This window comes from Eurosta solidaginis, chromosome 5 (genome assembly GCF_040869045.1).
Source record: "Eurosta solidaginis isolate ZX-2024a chromosome 5, ASM4086904v1, whole genome shotgun sequence".
Classification (NCBI taxonomy): domain Eukaryota; kingdom Metazoa; phylum Arthropoda; class Insecta; order Diptera; family Tephritidae; genus Eurosta; species Eurosta solidaginis.
In genome coordinates, this window is record NC_090323.1 from 188,904,538 (window position 1) to 188,921,769 (window position 17,232).

The following is a 17,232-nucleotide window of genomic DNA, read 5'->3' on the forward strand; positions in this document are numbered from 1 at the left end:
TTAAAAAAAAAAAAGGAATACCCAACACTCATAATTGTTTGCGATGTTTTTTTTTTTCATAAAGGCTCAATGGAAGTCATAATAATGTATGATTGCATGTAAGTATAAAAAAAATATTTTTAATAGGACTGAATGGACAGCCAGTATCGGGTCATTCGGTCATTGCAATTAAATTCGCATGCTTTCAAATAATCTTCAAGTCTTATGTCGAATATAATTTTCGAAAAAGTTTATTCAACTTTGCAAATTTGCGTATATAACCTTGAGCTATTAAAAATTATGTATATACTTCTTTACTATATACCCTGCACTAATCGACAACCAACAGCGCTTTAGTCTGAACTATAGGAGATTAAATCATCACTCAAGGCAGCGGCAATTTCAGAACCAAATATGACTGAACAGTTAAGAAGGCATTCGAAAGGGAGGACAAGGTAGCATTCCTACATATATATATTTTTTCTGGAATTGAATGTTTTTAAACTCAGCAGAGCTCGCAGAGTATATCAGTTTTCTTCGCATAACGGTACCTCGTAACGGCATAAACTAATCAAGATAGATATAGACTTCTATATATCAAAATGATTTGGGCGAAAAAAGAAATTCATTTAGCCATGTCCGTCCGTCCGTCTGGCCATGAACACTATAACTTGAGTAAATTTCGAGGTATCTTAATGAAATTTGGTATGTAAGTTCCTGGGCACTCATATCAGATCGCTATTTAAAATAAATGAGATCGGACTATAACCACGCCCACTTTTTCGATATCGAAAATTTCGAAAAACCGAAAAAGTGCGATAATTCATTACCAAAGACGGATAAAGCGATGATACTTGGTAGATGGGTTAACATTATGACGCAGAATAGAAAATTAGTAAAAATTTTGGACAATGGGCGTAAGAAGGTAATTTTAAAGTTTTGGAAGCTCTAATTTGGCAGCTGAGTATGTAATGTTCGGTTACAACCGAACTTAGCCTTCCTTACTTGTTTTACATTCGATTTAAGATGATTATGGGAATCGTCGATGACAACACTGATGAAAATAGTGATATTACATAATCGATTTTGAGTTAACCTTTTATTTTATTAAGTTTTTTTTTTTTTTTTTTGAATAGATTCCTTATTTTGCAATCGATTTTCGGATATACTAAAACATCAAGCTAACACGATTTCAAACTGTTTGAAGGGTCTTTTTTATTTTAAATTTATTATTATTATTATTTTCTTTCTTCTTTTGTTTTTCCTATTTTGTAACTCTTCTGTTATTATTGTTCTTATTTTTGTTTTCCTTTTTATTTTTTTTTTTTTTTTGTTTTTTTTTTTTATGTAGTTAACTTTTTTGTTTTTGTGTTTTCTTTAATTGTTAAAAAGCGGCCGCCGTTATGTGATGGTAGAGTATTCTGTTCCCCAGTCCGAAGATCCCTGGTTCAAAGCAACATCAAAAATTTAGAAACAAGTTTTTTCAAATAGAAAAAATTCTTCTACGCGGGGTCCTCTCGGCAGTGATTTGGCAAAGGCTACGAGTGTATTTCTGCAATGAAAAGCTTCTCAGTGAAAACTCATTTGCAGATGCCGTTCGGAGTCGGCGGAAAACATGTAGGGATCTCCCGCGAATTTGTAGGAAAAATTAAAAAGGAGCACGACGCAAATTGGAGAAGTTCGGCCTAAATCTCTGTGGAGGTGTATCGCGCGTGTATTTTTTTTTTTTTTTTTTATTTATCAAAAGGTTATTTCTTTAATTTTTATTTTTTTTTTATTATTTTCATATTGTTTTACTTTTTTATTGTGTAGCTTTTTTTTTAATATGTTTTTTTGCTTTTTATTTTTTTGTTTGGTTTTATTTGTTTTACCCCTTTTTGTTTGTTCTTTTCGCAGTTTTTATTTTTGGCTAACATTTTTATTTAAGTAATTATTAAGTTTTTCTAATTTTTAATGTTCAATTGTTTTTGTTTTTATTTGCCTATTTTTTAACGTTTTCTTTTTTTATTTTCGTTTGTTTTTTATTTAATTTTACTGATGCAGGTCTTAAATTTTTTTTATGTAAGTGATTATTTAATTTTTCTTATAAGTTTCAAGTATGAATTTGTTTATTTTTCATTTTTCTACCTTTTTATGATTTTTCATTTTTTATCAGTTTTTATTTTTTTCTGTTATGTTAATTATTTAATTTTATTTTTTATTTATTTTGGTTTTTTATTTTACCAAATTTTTTCGTTTTTAGTTTCTTATTAAGATTTTTTAATTTTTTAGTTTATCAATTTTTAATTAAAATTTCTTTCTTAATCGATCAGTTTTTTATTATTAAATATTTTTTCTACTAACATTTTTTTAGTTACTTCTTTTTACTTTATTTACTTTTTTGATTTTTCTTTATTTTAAAATTTTCTTTTTCTTGTTGTTTTTAGTTCTATCCTCTTTTTTTTTTTTTTTTTGTTTTGTTAATTTTTTTCTTATTTGTTTACTTCTTTGTTCTGTTTTTTTTTTTTTTTTTTTTTTGTTAATTTTTTTATATACTGTTTATTATTTTGTTGTATCTATAAGACTTTTCGGACACAGCTTTGAGGTTGTAATCACTAAATATTTAAAAAAAAATTCAAATAGATAATTCATCAGTTTCCTGTTAAAATATTCAGGATGATTTTTAAATTTTTCTGATGTTCATACCTTTATTTCTTTTCCAAATTTTTTCTGTTTTGCCCATCTGACAGACAAATTGGTCTTATCAGGTTAATATTGGGCCTCATGTAAAAAAGCTTCAGAGCAAAGATGTGTATTTTCTTTATTTAGCCACCTTTTACTTAAAACATCGAGACTGAGCTTATGCTCTCTTTTAATGCATTAGGGCACGGGTCTCCAAAAAATTTAAGTGGTTGCTCTTTAGCATATGCAATGACAGCACAATTGTGCTTCTTTAGAGAAACTGTTATATGGCTAAAAAATGTATTTATATATAAAAGACTATCCTATAGTGTGATCTAACAATATCTTCCGTACGCGTCTTTATATGATATAGAGTTCAGCCCTTGTAGGGCCTATAGCTACACTGTTGGCATATATTCCATCGAACAATCACGATATTTCACTTGAAAATTTTTACCCAACATTTGCAATGCTTGCACTTTTGTTTAATGAAAACACAGCAAGAACAACAAAAGAACCATCGAAAATTACATGTGTACTCCATTAAATTGCTTATATATTATAATGAAAGTTTCCATATTGTTTTAATTTAACCAACTTTATTTTTAAAATAGTAAAAAAAAAACCAAAAATGGGGAAATACAAATAAATCGTTCACGATTTCACTTTAATTTCATCAATCAATGACATAGGTCAATGTGAAATTCGAATGATTTTTTCAATGAAGAGGCACAAATAGAATTTCGCGAATGGTAATAAAAAAAAAATGAAGAAACCAATATGGCATTGAAGAAGCAAAAGCAATAATCTTTTTTTTTTTTTTTTTCAATTGAATTTATAACTTATAGGCACAGTAGCATACACGCACTTATCACAGCCTTACAGCTCATACCAGCACACATTTTTTGTACATAAATTATCTTGGATGCAACTTGCATTCATGTATATATCTTAAAGAATGCACAATGATTCTTTTTTTATTTATATCACACTTTTTTATTTATCGAATTAAAAGGCGGCCAATGATCGCGTGCGATCGCTCATATCCGGACGTTGTGATATATGTGCGCGCAAATACAGTTAGCGTCGAACTGAAATCATAAAACAAAACAATGCCACTTGTGCCGAAAGTAAACGAATTGGCAGCGGCCGATGTTGGTGCAGATGCTGTGTACGAACTAAGTAGTAACCGGTGATGTATTATGTGGTAAGAGATGAAGTAACAAGATTTTTGAAAATGTGACAATAAGCCTCTTTTTAAGCTGAAGATAATTTTATTATTTATTTTAAATCATTTTGTCATTTGTCGAAACCGTCGTGATTGGTATACTTTATGCTATACACACAATTTATTGTAAACATATTATTCATCCATTTTTGTTGGTCTTATGTTGTTAATTAACATTTTGCATTTTATATGTTTTTTTTTCTTTTTTAGTATTTTTTAATTTGTTTGATTGCAATTAACTCCTAGTTTTTCATTTTTCCATTTTCTTAGTATGGAATTGCACATAATTCAGCCAAAAGTTTCGGTAATTCCAGTTTTACCAATTATTATTCGTTTATAATTTTTTTAATTATTTTTTTTATTTTTTTACTTTTATTTTTTTCCTTTTAATTTTTTATTTTTTTTTTTTCTTTAATTTTTATACTCAGTTGAGCAGAGCTCACAGAGTATATTAAGTTTGATTGGATAGCGGTTGGTTGTACATATATAAAGGAATCGAGATAGATATAGAATTCCATATATCAAAATAATCAGGATCGAAAAAAAATTTGATTGAGCCATGTCTGTCCGTCCGTCCGTCCGTTAACACGATAACTTGAGTAAATTTTGAGGTATCTTGATGAAATTTGGTATGTAGCTTCCTGAGCACTTATCTCAGATCGCTATTTAAAATGAACGATATCGGACTATAACCACGCCCACTTTTTCGATATCGAAAATTTCGAAAAAGTGCGATAATTCATTACAAAAGACAGATAAAGCGACGAAACTTGGTAGATGAGTTGAACTTATGACGCAAAATAGAAAATTAGTAAAATTTTGGACAATGGGCGTGGCACCGCCCACTTTTAAAAGAAGGTAATTTAAAACTTTTGCAAGCTGTAATTTGGCAGTCGTTGAAGATATCATGATGAAATTTGGCAGGAACGTTACCCCTATTATTACTATATATACGCTTAATAAAAATTTGCAAAATCGGAGAAGGACCACGCCCACTTTTTAAAAAAAATTTTTTTAAGTAAAATTTTAACAAAAAATTTAATATCTTTACAGTATATAAGTAAATTATGTCAACATTCAACTCCAGTAATGATATGGTGCAACAAAATACAAAAAAAAAAGAAAATTTCAAAATGGGCGTGGCTCCGCCCTTTTTCATTTAATTTGTCTAGGATACTTTTAACGCCATAAGTCGAACAAAAATTAACCAATCCTTTTGAAATTTGGTAGGGGCATAGATTTTATGACGCTAACTGTTGACGTGTTGAAAATGGGCGAAATCGGTTGATGCCACGCCCATTTTTTATACACAGTCGTCCGTCTGTCCTTCCGCATCGCCGTTAACACGATAACTTGAGCAAAAAACGATATATCTTAACTAAACTTAGTTCACGTACTTACCTGAAGTCCCTTTATCTTGGTATAAAATATGGCCGAAATCCGACTATGATCACGCCCACTTTTTCAATATCGAAAATTACGAAAAATTAAAAAATGCCATAATTCTATACCAAATACGAAAAAAGGGATGAAACATGGTAACTGGATTGGTTTATTGGCGCAAAATATAACTTTAGAAAAAACTTTATAAAATGGTTGTGACACCTACCATATTAAGTAGAAGAAAAAGAAAAAGTTCTGCAGGGCGAAATAAAAAACCCTTAAAAACTTGGCAGGTATTACATATATAAATAAATTAGCGGTATCCAACAGATGATGTTCTGGGTCACCCTGGTCCACATCTGGTCGATATCTGGAAAACGCCTTCACATATACAACTACCACCAATCCTTTTTAAAACTCTCATTAATACCTTTAATTTGATACCCATATCGTACAAACTCATTCTAGAGTCACCCCTGGTCCACCTTTATGGGGATATCTCGAAAAGGCGTCCACCTATAGAACGAAGGCCCACTCCCTTTTAAAATACTCATTAACTCCTTTCTTTTGATACCCATATTGTACAAACAAAGTCTAGAGTCAACCCTGGTCCACCTTTATTGCGATACCCCGAAAAAGCGTCCACCTATAGAACTAAGGCCCACTCCCTTTTAAAATACTCATTAACTCCTTTCGTTTGATACCCATATTGCACAAACTCATTCTAGAGTCACCCCTGGTCCACCTTTATGGGGATATCTCGAAAAGGCGTCCACCTATAGAACGAAAGCCCACTCCCTTTTAAAATACTCATTAACTCCTTTCTTTTGATACCCATATTGTACAAACAAAGTCTAGAGTCAACCCTGGTCCACCTTTATTGCGATACCCCGAAAAAGCGTCCACCTATAGAACTAAGGCCCACTCCCTTTTAAAATACTCATTAACTCCTTTCGTTTGATACCCATATTGCACAAACGAATTCTAGAGTCACCCCTGGCCCACCTTTATGGCGATATCTCGAAACGGCATCCACCTATGAAACTAAGGATTACTCCCTTTTAAAAAACTCATTAACACCTTTCTTTTGATACCCATATTGTACAAACACATTCTAGAGTCACCCCTGGTCCACCTTTACGGCGATATTTCGAAACGGCATCCACCTATAGAACTAAGGCCCACTCCCTTTTAAACTACTCATTAACACCATTCGTTTGATGCCCATATTGTACAAACAAATTCTATGGTCACCCCTGGTCCACCTTTGTGGCGATATCTCGAAATGGCGTCCACCTATGGAACTAAGGATTACTCCCTTTTAAAATACTCATTAACACCTTTCATTTGATACCCATATCGTACAAACGCATTCTAGAGTCAACCCTGATCCACCTTTATGGCTATATCCCTAAATGGCGTCCACCTATAGAACTATGGCCCACTCCCTCATAAAATACTCTTTAATGCCTTTCATTTGATACACATGTCATCATACAAACACATTCCAGGGTTTCCCTCGGTTCATTTTCCTACATGGTGATTTTCCCTTATTTGGTCTCCATAGCTCTCAACTGAGTATGTAATGTTCGGTTACACCCGAACTTAGCCTTCCTTACTTGTTATTATTATTTTCTTTATGTTTTAGTTTATGTGATTCTTTTCAATATATTTTCTGTTGTTCTATTTTTTTAATTTTGTTTTAACTTTTTTTTTTATATTTCTCTTGTCTGTTTTTAATTTAAAATTGTCTTAAATATTTTTTTTTTCTTTATAATTATTTCTTGCTAATGTAAATATTGATTTCTTTAATTAAATTTAATTTTTTAATTCATTTATTAATTTTTTTCTTCTCTTAAGTTTAATTTTTTCCTATATGTATGTGGTGCGCTGTGATCGTGCCTTTTCTTGACAGCTACTGAAAACTACAAAATAAATCACCCATTATTTGACGCGTGATCTCGCTGATGTTATAAACAGAACTTCGGCAATAGCGGCAACAGGGACACGCGCTAATTTAGAAGAAACTGAATAGTAAAGCAAAGATGAAAGCGAAAGCGACCCCATAAAGACAAAAAGTATTTAAATATTTCTGTATGCATGAGGTAAAGCGGGCAAATAGAAAAAATAGATATAATAAAAAATTGCTGCAGCAGCATAATACCAGGGGTACTTAAAGAGTTATAAGTGCAACAATATGTTGCGAATAAAAAACTTAAAATGTTTACACGCTCAACAAGCATACAGAGGCGACACTAAAGACACTCCAGTTTTGAATTGCTCGACAGCTGCTTAGTACGAGGGCATAGAAGCTTGTCGTGTGTACGCTGTAAATAAGTAGAAGAGTTCATACGGAATTACTTTTAGAAGGAAGACAAAAATAAATAAAAACAAATAAATGAAGCAAATCTACACTTGTCAAGTGAGCAAGAAATTAATGTGAGTTTTATGTATAAATACAAATGCATACAAATGTACATATACATTTTAAGAAAAAGGGAACCCACCCGCTCGCTTATATTTATCAGCCTCGAACTCAAATCGTTCCCACTATTGCAGTAATCTTTTAAGTATACAAAAACACAAAAAAAATTTACTTTACAAAAATAAACAAACTAAAACATTTTTATAGATTTAGGACAAAAAGAATTGCTATGAGAAAAACCTCAACCACTAGACTGGCGAGACAGCGAGACGTGTCATTACCTCCAGTTCTCAACTGTGCGCTTTTATACTCACACCCACGCCTCATTTGCAAATATTTCAAAATACAAATTTTAGATGGAAACTGAAATAATTTTCTTAGAAAATAATACATGCAAACATATATGAACTGAGATCTTCTTATGGGGCTTTCCACGCCCATTCAACTTGCCAATGGCCTTTGATGCTGATGAATTGATTTTAGTTGTTTGCCTATTATTTCGAATGGCCAACGCGAAATAACTCAAAATGTTTACACCTACATATTTTTACCCCTTGAAGGTTATATGCATGGATGTACACCAAAAACCGATCTATTCCCAAAAAACGGGTACATCAAGCGAAATGTGGTATGAAGGATCTTCTTAATATATGTTAACATTTGGAATTATTTTTCGCGGAAAGTGGACCAGGATCAGCATTTTGATCAAAATTTGGGTTTTGCATTGATGGATATTGGAGACAAAGTTTTTGCGATTTTCGAATTGATTTTTTTAATGTTTAAAATTTTTTTAACTTACAATTTTTGTTTTTTAATATTTTTTTTTTTTTACATTTTTACAATACATTTTTTTTAATTCCTTTTTAGTTTTTCTTAATTTTTTTTATTTTTTCTTAAATTTTATTTTTATTTTTTCCAAATTTTTTTTTTCTTAATTTTATTTTATTATTTTTTTAATTTTTTTTTCTTGCATTTCTTTATTTTTTTTTTTATTCTACTTTTTATATTTAATTCTTTTTTGTTCATTTTCATATTTATTCTTATTTTTTCAATACTATATTTATTTATTCTTAATTAAATTTTTTTATTTTTTTTTTTTATTTTAGTATGCTTTTATATTTGAAAATTTTTTAATTCTTTTTTATATTTTACTGTTTTTATTTTTTTATACTTATCTTATTTTAACTTTTAAAAGCTATTTTTTACAAATTCATTTTTTTGTTAAATTTTTTGTATTTTCCTTTTATTTTTCCTAGTTTTTAAGTTATTTATTTTATTTTATATTTTCCTTAGTTTTTTAAGTTTCTTTGCTAGTTTTGTTATTTTTTATAGTTTATCCAACTTTTTGAAGTTGTTCAATTTAGAAAAATTGTTTTGTTTTAAAACGAAAATAAAAAATAGACTAGAAATAATTATGTGATGGTAGCGTGTTCCGCCTACCACACCGTATGCCCTGGGTTCACACCCCGGGCAAAGCAACATCAAAATTTTAGAAATAAGTTTTTTCAATTAGAAGAAAATTTTTACTAAGCGGGGTCGCCCCTCGGCAGTGTTTGGCAAGCGCTCCGGGTGTATTTCTGCCATGAAAAGCTCTCAGTGAAAACTCATCTGCCTTTCAGATGCCGTTCGGAGTCGGCATAAAACAAGTAGGTCCCTCCCGCCAGTTTGTAGGAAAAATCAAGAGGAGCACGACGCAAATTGGAAGAGAAGCTCGGCCTTAGATCTCTTCGGATGTTATCGCGCCTTACATTTATTTTTTTTTTAATTAAAGAAAAAAAATTAGGTATATAGCATAATTCCGACTTACAAGGTAGCGAAATAGAGAAATAGTCTTTAGCCGATCCAAAACCGGCTACGTGATCCACCGTATTTCTTCGCAAAATTCTTTTCTGCGTAGGGGGCCTCCGGCGATCCAACACCGGCTACGCGATCCACAGTGTTTCTGCGCAAAAAACCTTTTTGCGAAAACGTAATGCGTAATAATGAAATTTGTCTGGAATGTGTTGTAGGGATTTTGCTTTGTTATGCTGTGTCAGGATTTTGGGATGTCTGGATTGTGTCTTGTCGGTATTTCTCATAATTGTCTGAATTAACATACATATGTATGAACAAATTAATATTACCATTTTTTTTTGTCATTTTTTAAATCATTTTAAAGTTTGAGTGGTCCTAAGTGGCAAAAACCGCCCAACCCTTGGCTGTCTTATAGATTGGGTGCTGCGAGATGCCTAGGAACCTGACGTCGCGTTAATCGCTAACGCGGGAGGGACAGATTTAAAACTTTTTAAAATTGAAAGCAAGGATCGCGCAGGACAACGTCGGATAGGTCTACTTACATACTTAATTGGCGCTTAAACGTTTAAACGGTTATGGCCGTCCAACAAGGCGCGCCAGTCGCTCCTTATCTCTCCCAACCGGCGCCAATTGGTCACACCAAGGGAGTTTAAATCGTTTTCCACCTGGTCCTCCCAACGAAGTAGGGGCCGCCCTCTACCTCTGCTTCCATAGGCGGGTTCCGATACAGTTTCTTGGCCGGAGCGTCATCTTTCATTCGCATAACATGGCCTAGCCAGCGCAGCCGTTAAATCTTCTTCGGTATTCGCCATCGCCAACGCGTAGAGGTCCATATATAGCGAAGAACTTTTCTCTCGAACACTTCCAGAGCCGCTTCATCTGATGTTGTCATGGTCCATGCTTCTGCCCCATATAGCAAGACGGGTGACTTGTAGAGTATGATTTTCGTTTGCCGACAGAGGACTTTACTTTTCAATTGCATACCTAGTCCAAAGTAGCGTTTACTGACAAGAGTGATTCTTCGCTGGATTTTAGAGCTGGTTCCCAAATAAACGAAGTCTTTTACTATTTCGAAATTATGGCTGCCAACAGTAGCGTGGTTGCCAAGGCGCTGACTCATTCCTCAATGACAGCAGGTACTTCGTTTTGTGCTAATTCACCATTAAACCCGCTTCTTTTTCTAGGGTGTTTAGGCCGATGATATCAATTTCATCAGCATACGCCAGTAATTGCAAGCTTTTATAGAATATTATTCCAGAGCGGTTAAGTTCTGCAGCAAGTATAATTTTCTCCAGCATCAAATTAAAGAAATCGCATGATAAGGGGTCGCCCTTCTGAAACCTTGTTTAGTTTCGAACGGCTCGGAGAGGTCCTTCCCAATGCTGACTGAGCTGGTGGTGTTGCTCAACGTCATTTTGCACAGCCGTATAAGTTTTGCGGGGAAACCAAATTCAGACATAGCGGCATATAGGCAGCTCCTTTTCGTGCTGTCGAAGGCGGCTTTAAAATCGACGAAGAGGTGATGTGTGTCGATTCTTTTTTCGCGGTTTTTTTAAGATTGTGAAAATCTGGTCGATGGTAGATTTACCAGGTCTGAAGCCGCACTGATAAGGTCCAATCAGCTGATTCACGGTGGGCTTCAATCTTTCGCACAATACACTTGACAGGACCTTATATGCGATATTAAGAAAGCTGATTCCGCGAAAGTTGGTGCAGTTTGCAGTAACCCCCTTCATGTGGACTGGGCAAAGAACATTTAGATTCCAATCGTCGGGCATGCACTCGTCCGTCCATATTTTGCGAAGAAGCTGATGCATGCGCCTTACCATCTCTTCGCCGCCGTATTTGTATAGCTCCGCAGGCAATCCATCAGCGCCCGCGGGCTTGTTTTTTATACTCAGCTGAGCAGAGCTCACAGAGTATATTAACTTTGTTCGCATAACGGTAATCCGTAACGGCATAAACTAATCGAGATAGATATAGACTTCTATATATCAAAATGATCTGGGCGAAAAAAAAATTCATTTATCCATGTCCGTCCGTCCGTCCGTCCGTAAACCCGATAACTTGAGTAAATTTTGAGGTATCTTGATGAAATTTGATATGTAGGTTCCTAGGCGCTCATCTCAGACCACTATTTAAAATGAACGAAATCGGACTACAAACTTGGTAGATGCGTTGAACTTATGATGCAAAATAGAAAATTAGTAAAATTTTGAACAATGGGCGTGGCACCGCCCACTTTTAAAAGAAGGTAATTTAGAAGTTTTGCAAGCTGTAATTTGGCAGTCGTTGAAGATATGATGAAATTTGGCAGGAACGTTACTGCTATTACTTTATATGTGCTAAATAAAAATTAGCAAAATTGGATGAAGAACACGCCCACTTTTAAAAAAAATTTGTTTAAAAGTCAAATTTTAATAAAAATTGAATATCTTTACAGTATATAAGTAAATTATGTCAACATTCAACTCCATAGATTTTATGACGTTAACTGTTTTCTGTGAAAATGGGCGAAATCGGTTGAAGCCACGCCCAGTTTTTATACACAGTCGTCCGTCTGTCCTTCCGCTCGGCCGTTAACACGATAACTTGAGCAAAAATCGACATATATTTACTAAACTTAGTTCACGTGCTTATCTGAACTCACTTTATCTTGGTATAAAAAATGGCCCAAATCCGACTATGACCACGCCGCCCACTTTTTCGATATCGAAAATTACGAAAAATGAAAAAAATGCCATAATTCTATACCAAATATGAAAAAGAGATGAAACATGGTAAGTGGATTGGTTTATTGACGCAAAATATAGCTTTAAAAAAAACTTTGTAAAATGGGTGTGACACCTACCATATTACGTAGAAAAAAATGACAAAAGTTCTGCAGGGCGAAATCAAACGCCCTTGGAATCTTGACAGGAATACTGTTCCTGGTATTACATATATAAATAAATTAGCGGTACCCGACAGATGATGTTCTCGGTCACCCTGGTCCACATTTTGCTCAATATCTCGAAAACGCCTTCACATATACAAATAAGGGCCACTCCTTTTTAAAACCCTCATTAATACCTTTAATTTGATACCCATGAGTCCTGGATAACAGCCGCAGCGACACCCGTACACGTCTTTCTTAAGCATTTAATTCATCAAAAAAGGTGTTGCCGCCTGTTTGCATTTGTATAGGCTTTAAATCAGCTAAATAATATCCAAAAATGTTTATTAATATGTCATCTGCTGCTGGAAAGCGTCGTGGTGAGGCTTTAAATAGTGATGCAGAACCGAAAACCCCGCGTTTAAGTGAAGCCTCGTCCAACATAATACGCACTATTGACCTAAGATTAGTCAAAAACAATGAGTTGTTTGCGAAACAAATTTTGGAGTCCGAAAGCAGGATTAAGGGAAAGAGTGACCCGCTTAGAGACTTTTTCAGAAAAAATCGGGGCTATTGAAGCAGAAATATCCGTTTTAAAATCAAGTTTATCTAAGTACGAAAATCGCGCAGCTGCTTGTGAAGTCCGAGTACACTGGATTCCTCGTGTAGACTCTGAAAACCTGCAAAACATACATAACCATCTTTGTTTTGCTCTAAACCTTCAGCCGCCTCCACTCAAAAGCATATTTCGAGCTGGAACTATTCCTGGCAGCCAAGTTGACCCTGCTGTTATAATTAAATTTCAATCCCCTACAGAGAGAAATCGGCTACTAAAAGCTGTCGCTGATTTCAGGCGACAAAACAAGAACGGTGGCCTTCGCCTGACGCATGTGGGAATAAATTCCGATGCGCGCATCTACGTCAACGAGTCACTGAGCAAAAGCAACCATGAAATTTTCAAATAAGCACTGACCCTTAAAAAACGGAAAAAAGTTGTATCTGTTTTTACAAGAAGGGGTCTCGTTTATATAAAATGTTCTAATAATACCGGTCCACGTCTAATACACTCTGCTGATATGCTTAAGGAGCTAGAAAACAATAGTCCGGACAGGGACCGTTCCTTTCGTGTTGAGCCGAACACTTGCGACGATCACCAGGAGCTTGACAAATCTCATCAATAAATATTTTTTATATATTTTCTATCTAGCCGTATTCATTTCTTCTTTTCGTTCATACTTTACCCCCATATTTTATTTGTTAAGTATATACTACATTTTGTTTGAGTTGCATAGCAGTGTAAATTTAATGTTTCTTTTTTAAAGTCCTTTTAGTGACTATGTCCTCTTCTAATGTTATGAGTTCCAAAGACTCTACTTATACTATGTTGCGTGTCCTTGGCAAGCAAGCAAGCGGGCTTAATATAATTCATATAAATGCTCAAAGTTTATTTAAAAAGATTGACGAATTTAGATACCTTTTTGAAGATTCGGCAATCGACGTTCTTTGTGTTTCTGAGACGTGGTTTAGCTCACGCCATAGTAACAGTGTGGTGAAAGTAAGTGGTTACAAACTTTACAGAGCTGATCGCTATGGACATGGTGGTGGTGTTGCGATTTATGTAAAGGAAAGCTTGTCCAGTAGATTAAGTTGTGTTTCTAGTGAAGGTGATCCTGTTGAATATGTGTTTGTTGAAATAGTTTCTAATCATGATAAGCTTCTTATTGGATGTGTATACCGACCCAATCGGCAGGTGAATTTTATGGATTTCACCGAATTCGTTCAATCACTACTAGGCAACTACAGTAATATCATAATTGCCGGTGATTTCAACAGCAATTTGCTTGAGGATAACAGTTTAAAACTAAGTTTGGAATCTCTTGGACTATATCCGACAAACACCTCTTCTCCTACTCACTTCACTCGTACTAATAGCACTCTCCTTGATTTATTCTTTGTCAGTGACCTCCAAAAAACCCTCCACTATAACCAATTGTCTGCTTCAAGTTTCTCAAAGCATGATTTAATTTTCATGATTTACGACTTCCAGTCAACCAAAAGACCTGTGTCCGTGACTTATCGTGATTTTAATCGAATTGATTATGAGTCGCTTACTGCTGCAGTGGAGTTGGTGGAGTGGAGTCTCATACGGAGTTTCACATCTGTTGAAGATAAAACAAACTTTCTGCAGGACAAAATCAACTGGCTTTTCGACTATTATGTCCCTATAAAAACTAAGGTAGTCAATCGTTGCAGTAGGACTTGGTTTAATGCTAACATTAAACATTTAGTCAATGTGCGTAATAAAGCATACTCGCGGTGGAAAAGATACCGTACTGCAGATACGTATAACCAATTTAAATCGGCTCGAATTACTGCTGACAAAGCAATTAAAAGAGCGAAAAGTTTGTTTTCTGATGAAAAGTTTAGCCTCGCAATGAACTCGCGGCAAACCTGGAATACCATAAGGGCGATTGGCGTGGGAAAACCCAAAGAAAGCCTACCTGTTCACTCTGACTTAGATGAAATTAACGTTAATTTTGCTAGTTTGCCTGTATCAAACCCTTGTGTTAGTCTTGACAACTACTATGAACGTGTAAATGTTGGTGCCAGTCCTCTTGAATTTATGTGTGTTGATGACTGTGATACTGTGCAACCCATACTCTCCGTGAAGTCAAATGCTACTGGCTTTGATGGAACCAGTGCGAAGTTTCTCAAAATTATATTGCCAAAGATTCTGTCACATGTGACCCATCTAGTTAACTCCATACTAACGACCTGTGTATTCCCCAGGTGCTGGAAAGTTGCTAAAATCATTCCTGTACATAAGGAAAATAACGAGTACAGGCCCATTGCTATCCTACCATTTTTGTCTAAAGTTGTTGAGCGTATCCTTCATAAGCAAATAATGTCATATGTGCATGATAACAGACTTCTAACAGACCGTCAGTCCGGTTTCAGACCGAAGCGAAGTAGCATTTCGGCTATGTTGGATGTTATAGAAAGCATTAGGATGGAAATTGATGGAAATAATCTTGATTTTCTAACTCTACTCGACCATTCCAAAGCGTTTGACTCAGTTGATCATGAGCTTCTATGTCGCAAGCTACAAAATCTTTTTAATTTCTCTTCTCGTGCCACTGCTTTGATTAGGTCCTACCTCGTGCAGAGATCTCAGGCTGTGTATGTTGGTGGCAATAGGTCTAATTTTGTACATGTACTCAGGGGTGTTCCGCAAGGTTCAATCCTGGGCCCTTTGTTGTTTGTGTTGTATGTTAATGACTTACCCAATGCGCTAAGATATTGTAATGTTCATATTTATGCTGATGATGTTCAATTATAAGTGTGCTGTCCTCTTGATCGTGTTGGCATGTGTATTAATCATATTAACTCTGAATTGACGAATGTAAGTGCATGGGCATCTGCGAATGGTTTATCAATTAATCCTGCCAAATCTAAATGTATTGTCATTCGCAGAAAAGCCTTCGATACACGAAACTTAGACAAGGTAATGCTAGACGGTGCAGTTATTGAATATGTTGACTCAGCGAAAAACCTTGGTTTGGTATTTAATCAAACTCTGACATGGAATAATCATATCATTATTAGAGTAGGTAAAGTGTACGGAATGCTTCGTACACTCTGGTTAACACAGTATTTCACTCCTTTACACATTAGACTTCTTCTTGCAAAAGCGTACTTAATACCTACGCTACTGTATGGCTGTGAGATTTATGCTAATTGCGACTCTGTATGTAAAACTAAGCTTAATGTTGTTTATAACAACATTGCCAGATACGTATTTAGGCTAAAACGATTTGACCATGTGTCTGCGCATGCCGTAAAGTTGTTAAATATTTCTTTTGAAAATTTGTTAAAATTCAGAACAGTGTTGTTCATACATAAGGTTATTCATACGCAGGAACCAAACTATTTATACCAGAGGCTTCAGTTTCTTCAATCGTCAAGGTCGGCACTGCTTATTTACACTAGACACAAAACTTTGACATCCGAACGTCAACTTTTTATCAACGCGGTACGTCTTTGGAACTCACTTACAGTTAGTTTAAGGATTATTACTAATACACTGCAATTTACAAATAAAGTGTTTAGCTTTTACAATGATTGTTAACCACTACAACTCTATTTTAATACCTTCTATATTATTGAATGTCAACTTTTAAATATTATATTTCATTTTTTCTAAATATTTATACCTCATTTTTTTTTTTTTTCTCCCTTTGTGTTTCATTTTATAATGTATCCCTATTTCTCATTTTCTTATTTCTCCCCTTTTTTATGTTAAGTATTTTTAATTATCAGAATACCTTATTGTATCACACGTGACTGGCACTGTTAAATAATTTTTTCAAAATTGTTGTGTCAGGATGAATATATATGTTAATAAATATGTAAATATGTTAAATATCGTACAAACACATTCTAGAGTCACCCCTGGTCCACCTTTATGGCGATATCTCGAAATGGCGTCCACCTATAGAACTATGGCCCACTCCCTCCTGAAATACTCTTTAATACCTTTCATTTGATACACATGTCATACAAACACATTCCAGGGTTACCCTAGGTTAATTTTGCTAAATGGTGATTTCTCCTTATTTTGTCTCCAAAGCTCTCAGCTGAGTATGTAATGTTCGGTTACACCCGAACTTAGCCTTCCTTACCTTGGTTAGTCCAATCTCCCAATAGCGAAGAAAAATGTTAAAGTAAACAGAGAAAGCATTGCATTGCGTTTTATAGGCTCTATTTGCATGGAAATATCCATTTTACATACATACCTAAATTTTTTTGAGAAATTTAAAAAATTACGCATTTGACGTCAGTCTACTAGATATGCGGACAACACCAAAGCGCAGTATCTATAAGACG

General features: G+C 34.5%; 2 protein-coding genes across 10 annotated transcripts in view; one reads left to right on the plus strand and one right to left on the minus strand.

Annotated features, from left to right (window-relative positions):
* The window catches only part of Ir68b (Ionotropic receptor 68b), a 30,580-nt gene extending 17,054 nt beyond the window's left edge, over nt 1-13,526 (plus strand). Inside the window, 1 exon segment of the mRNA XM_067789128.1 lies at nt 13,361-13,526. Within this exon segment, the coding sequence (XP_067645229.1) occupies nt 13,361-13,526 (166 nt within the window).
* Spn (Spinophilin) overlaps nt 1-17,232 on the minus strand; it is a 420,033-nt gene that overhangs the window by 194,715 nt on the left and 208,086 nt on the right. For 2 of the 9 annotated variants that reach the window (XM_067786898.1, XM_067786896.1), the window contains exon 1: nt 3,509-8,678. The exons of the other annotated variants lie outside the window; for them this stretch is intronic. The gene's annotated coding sequence lies outside the window, so the exon portion shown is untranslated. Of the gene's footprint in view, nt 1-3,508; nt 8,679-17,232 lie in introns of those variants that run through there. 9 annotated transcript variants of the gene reach the window in all.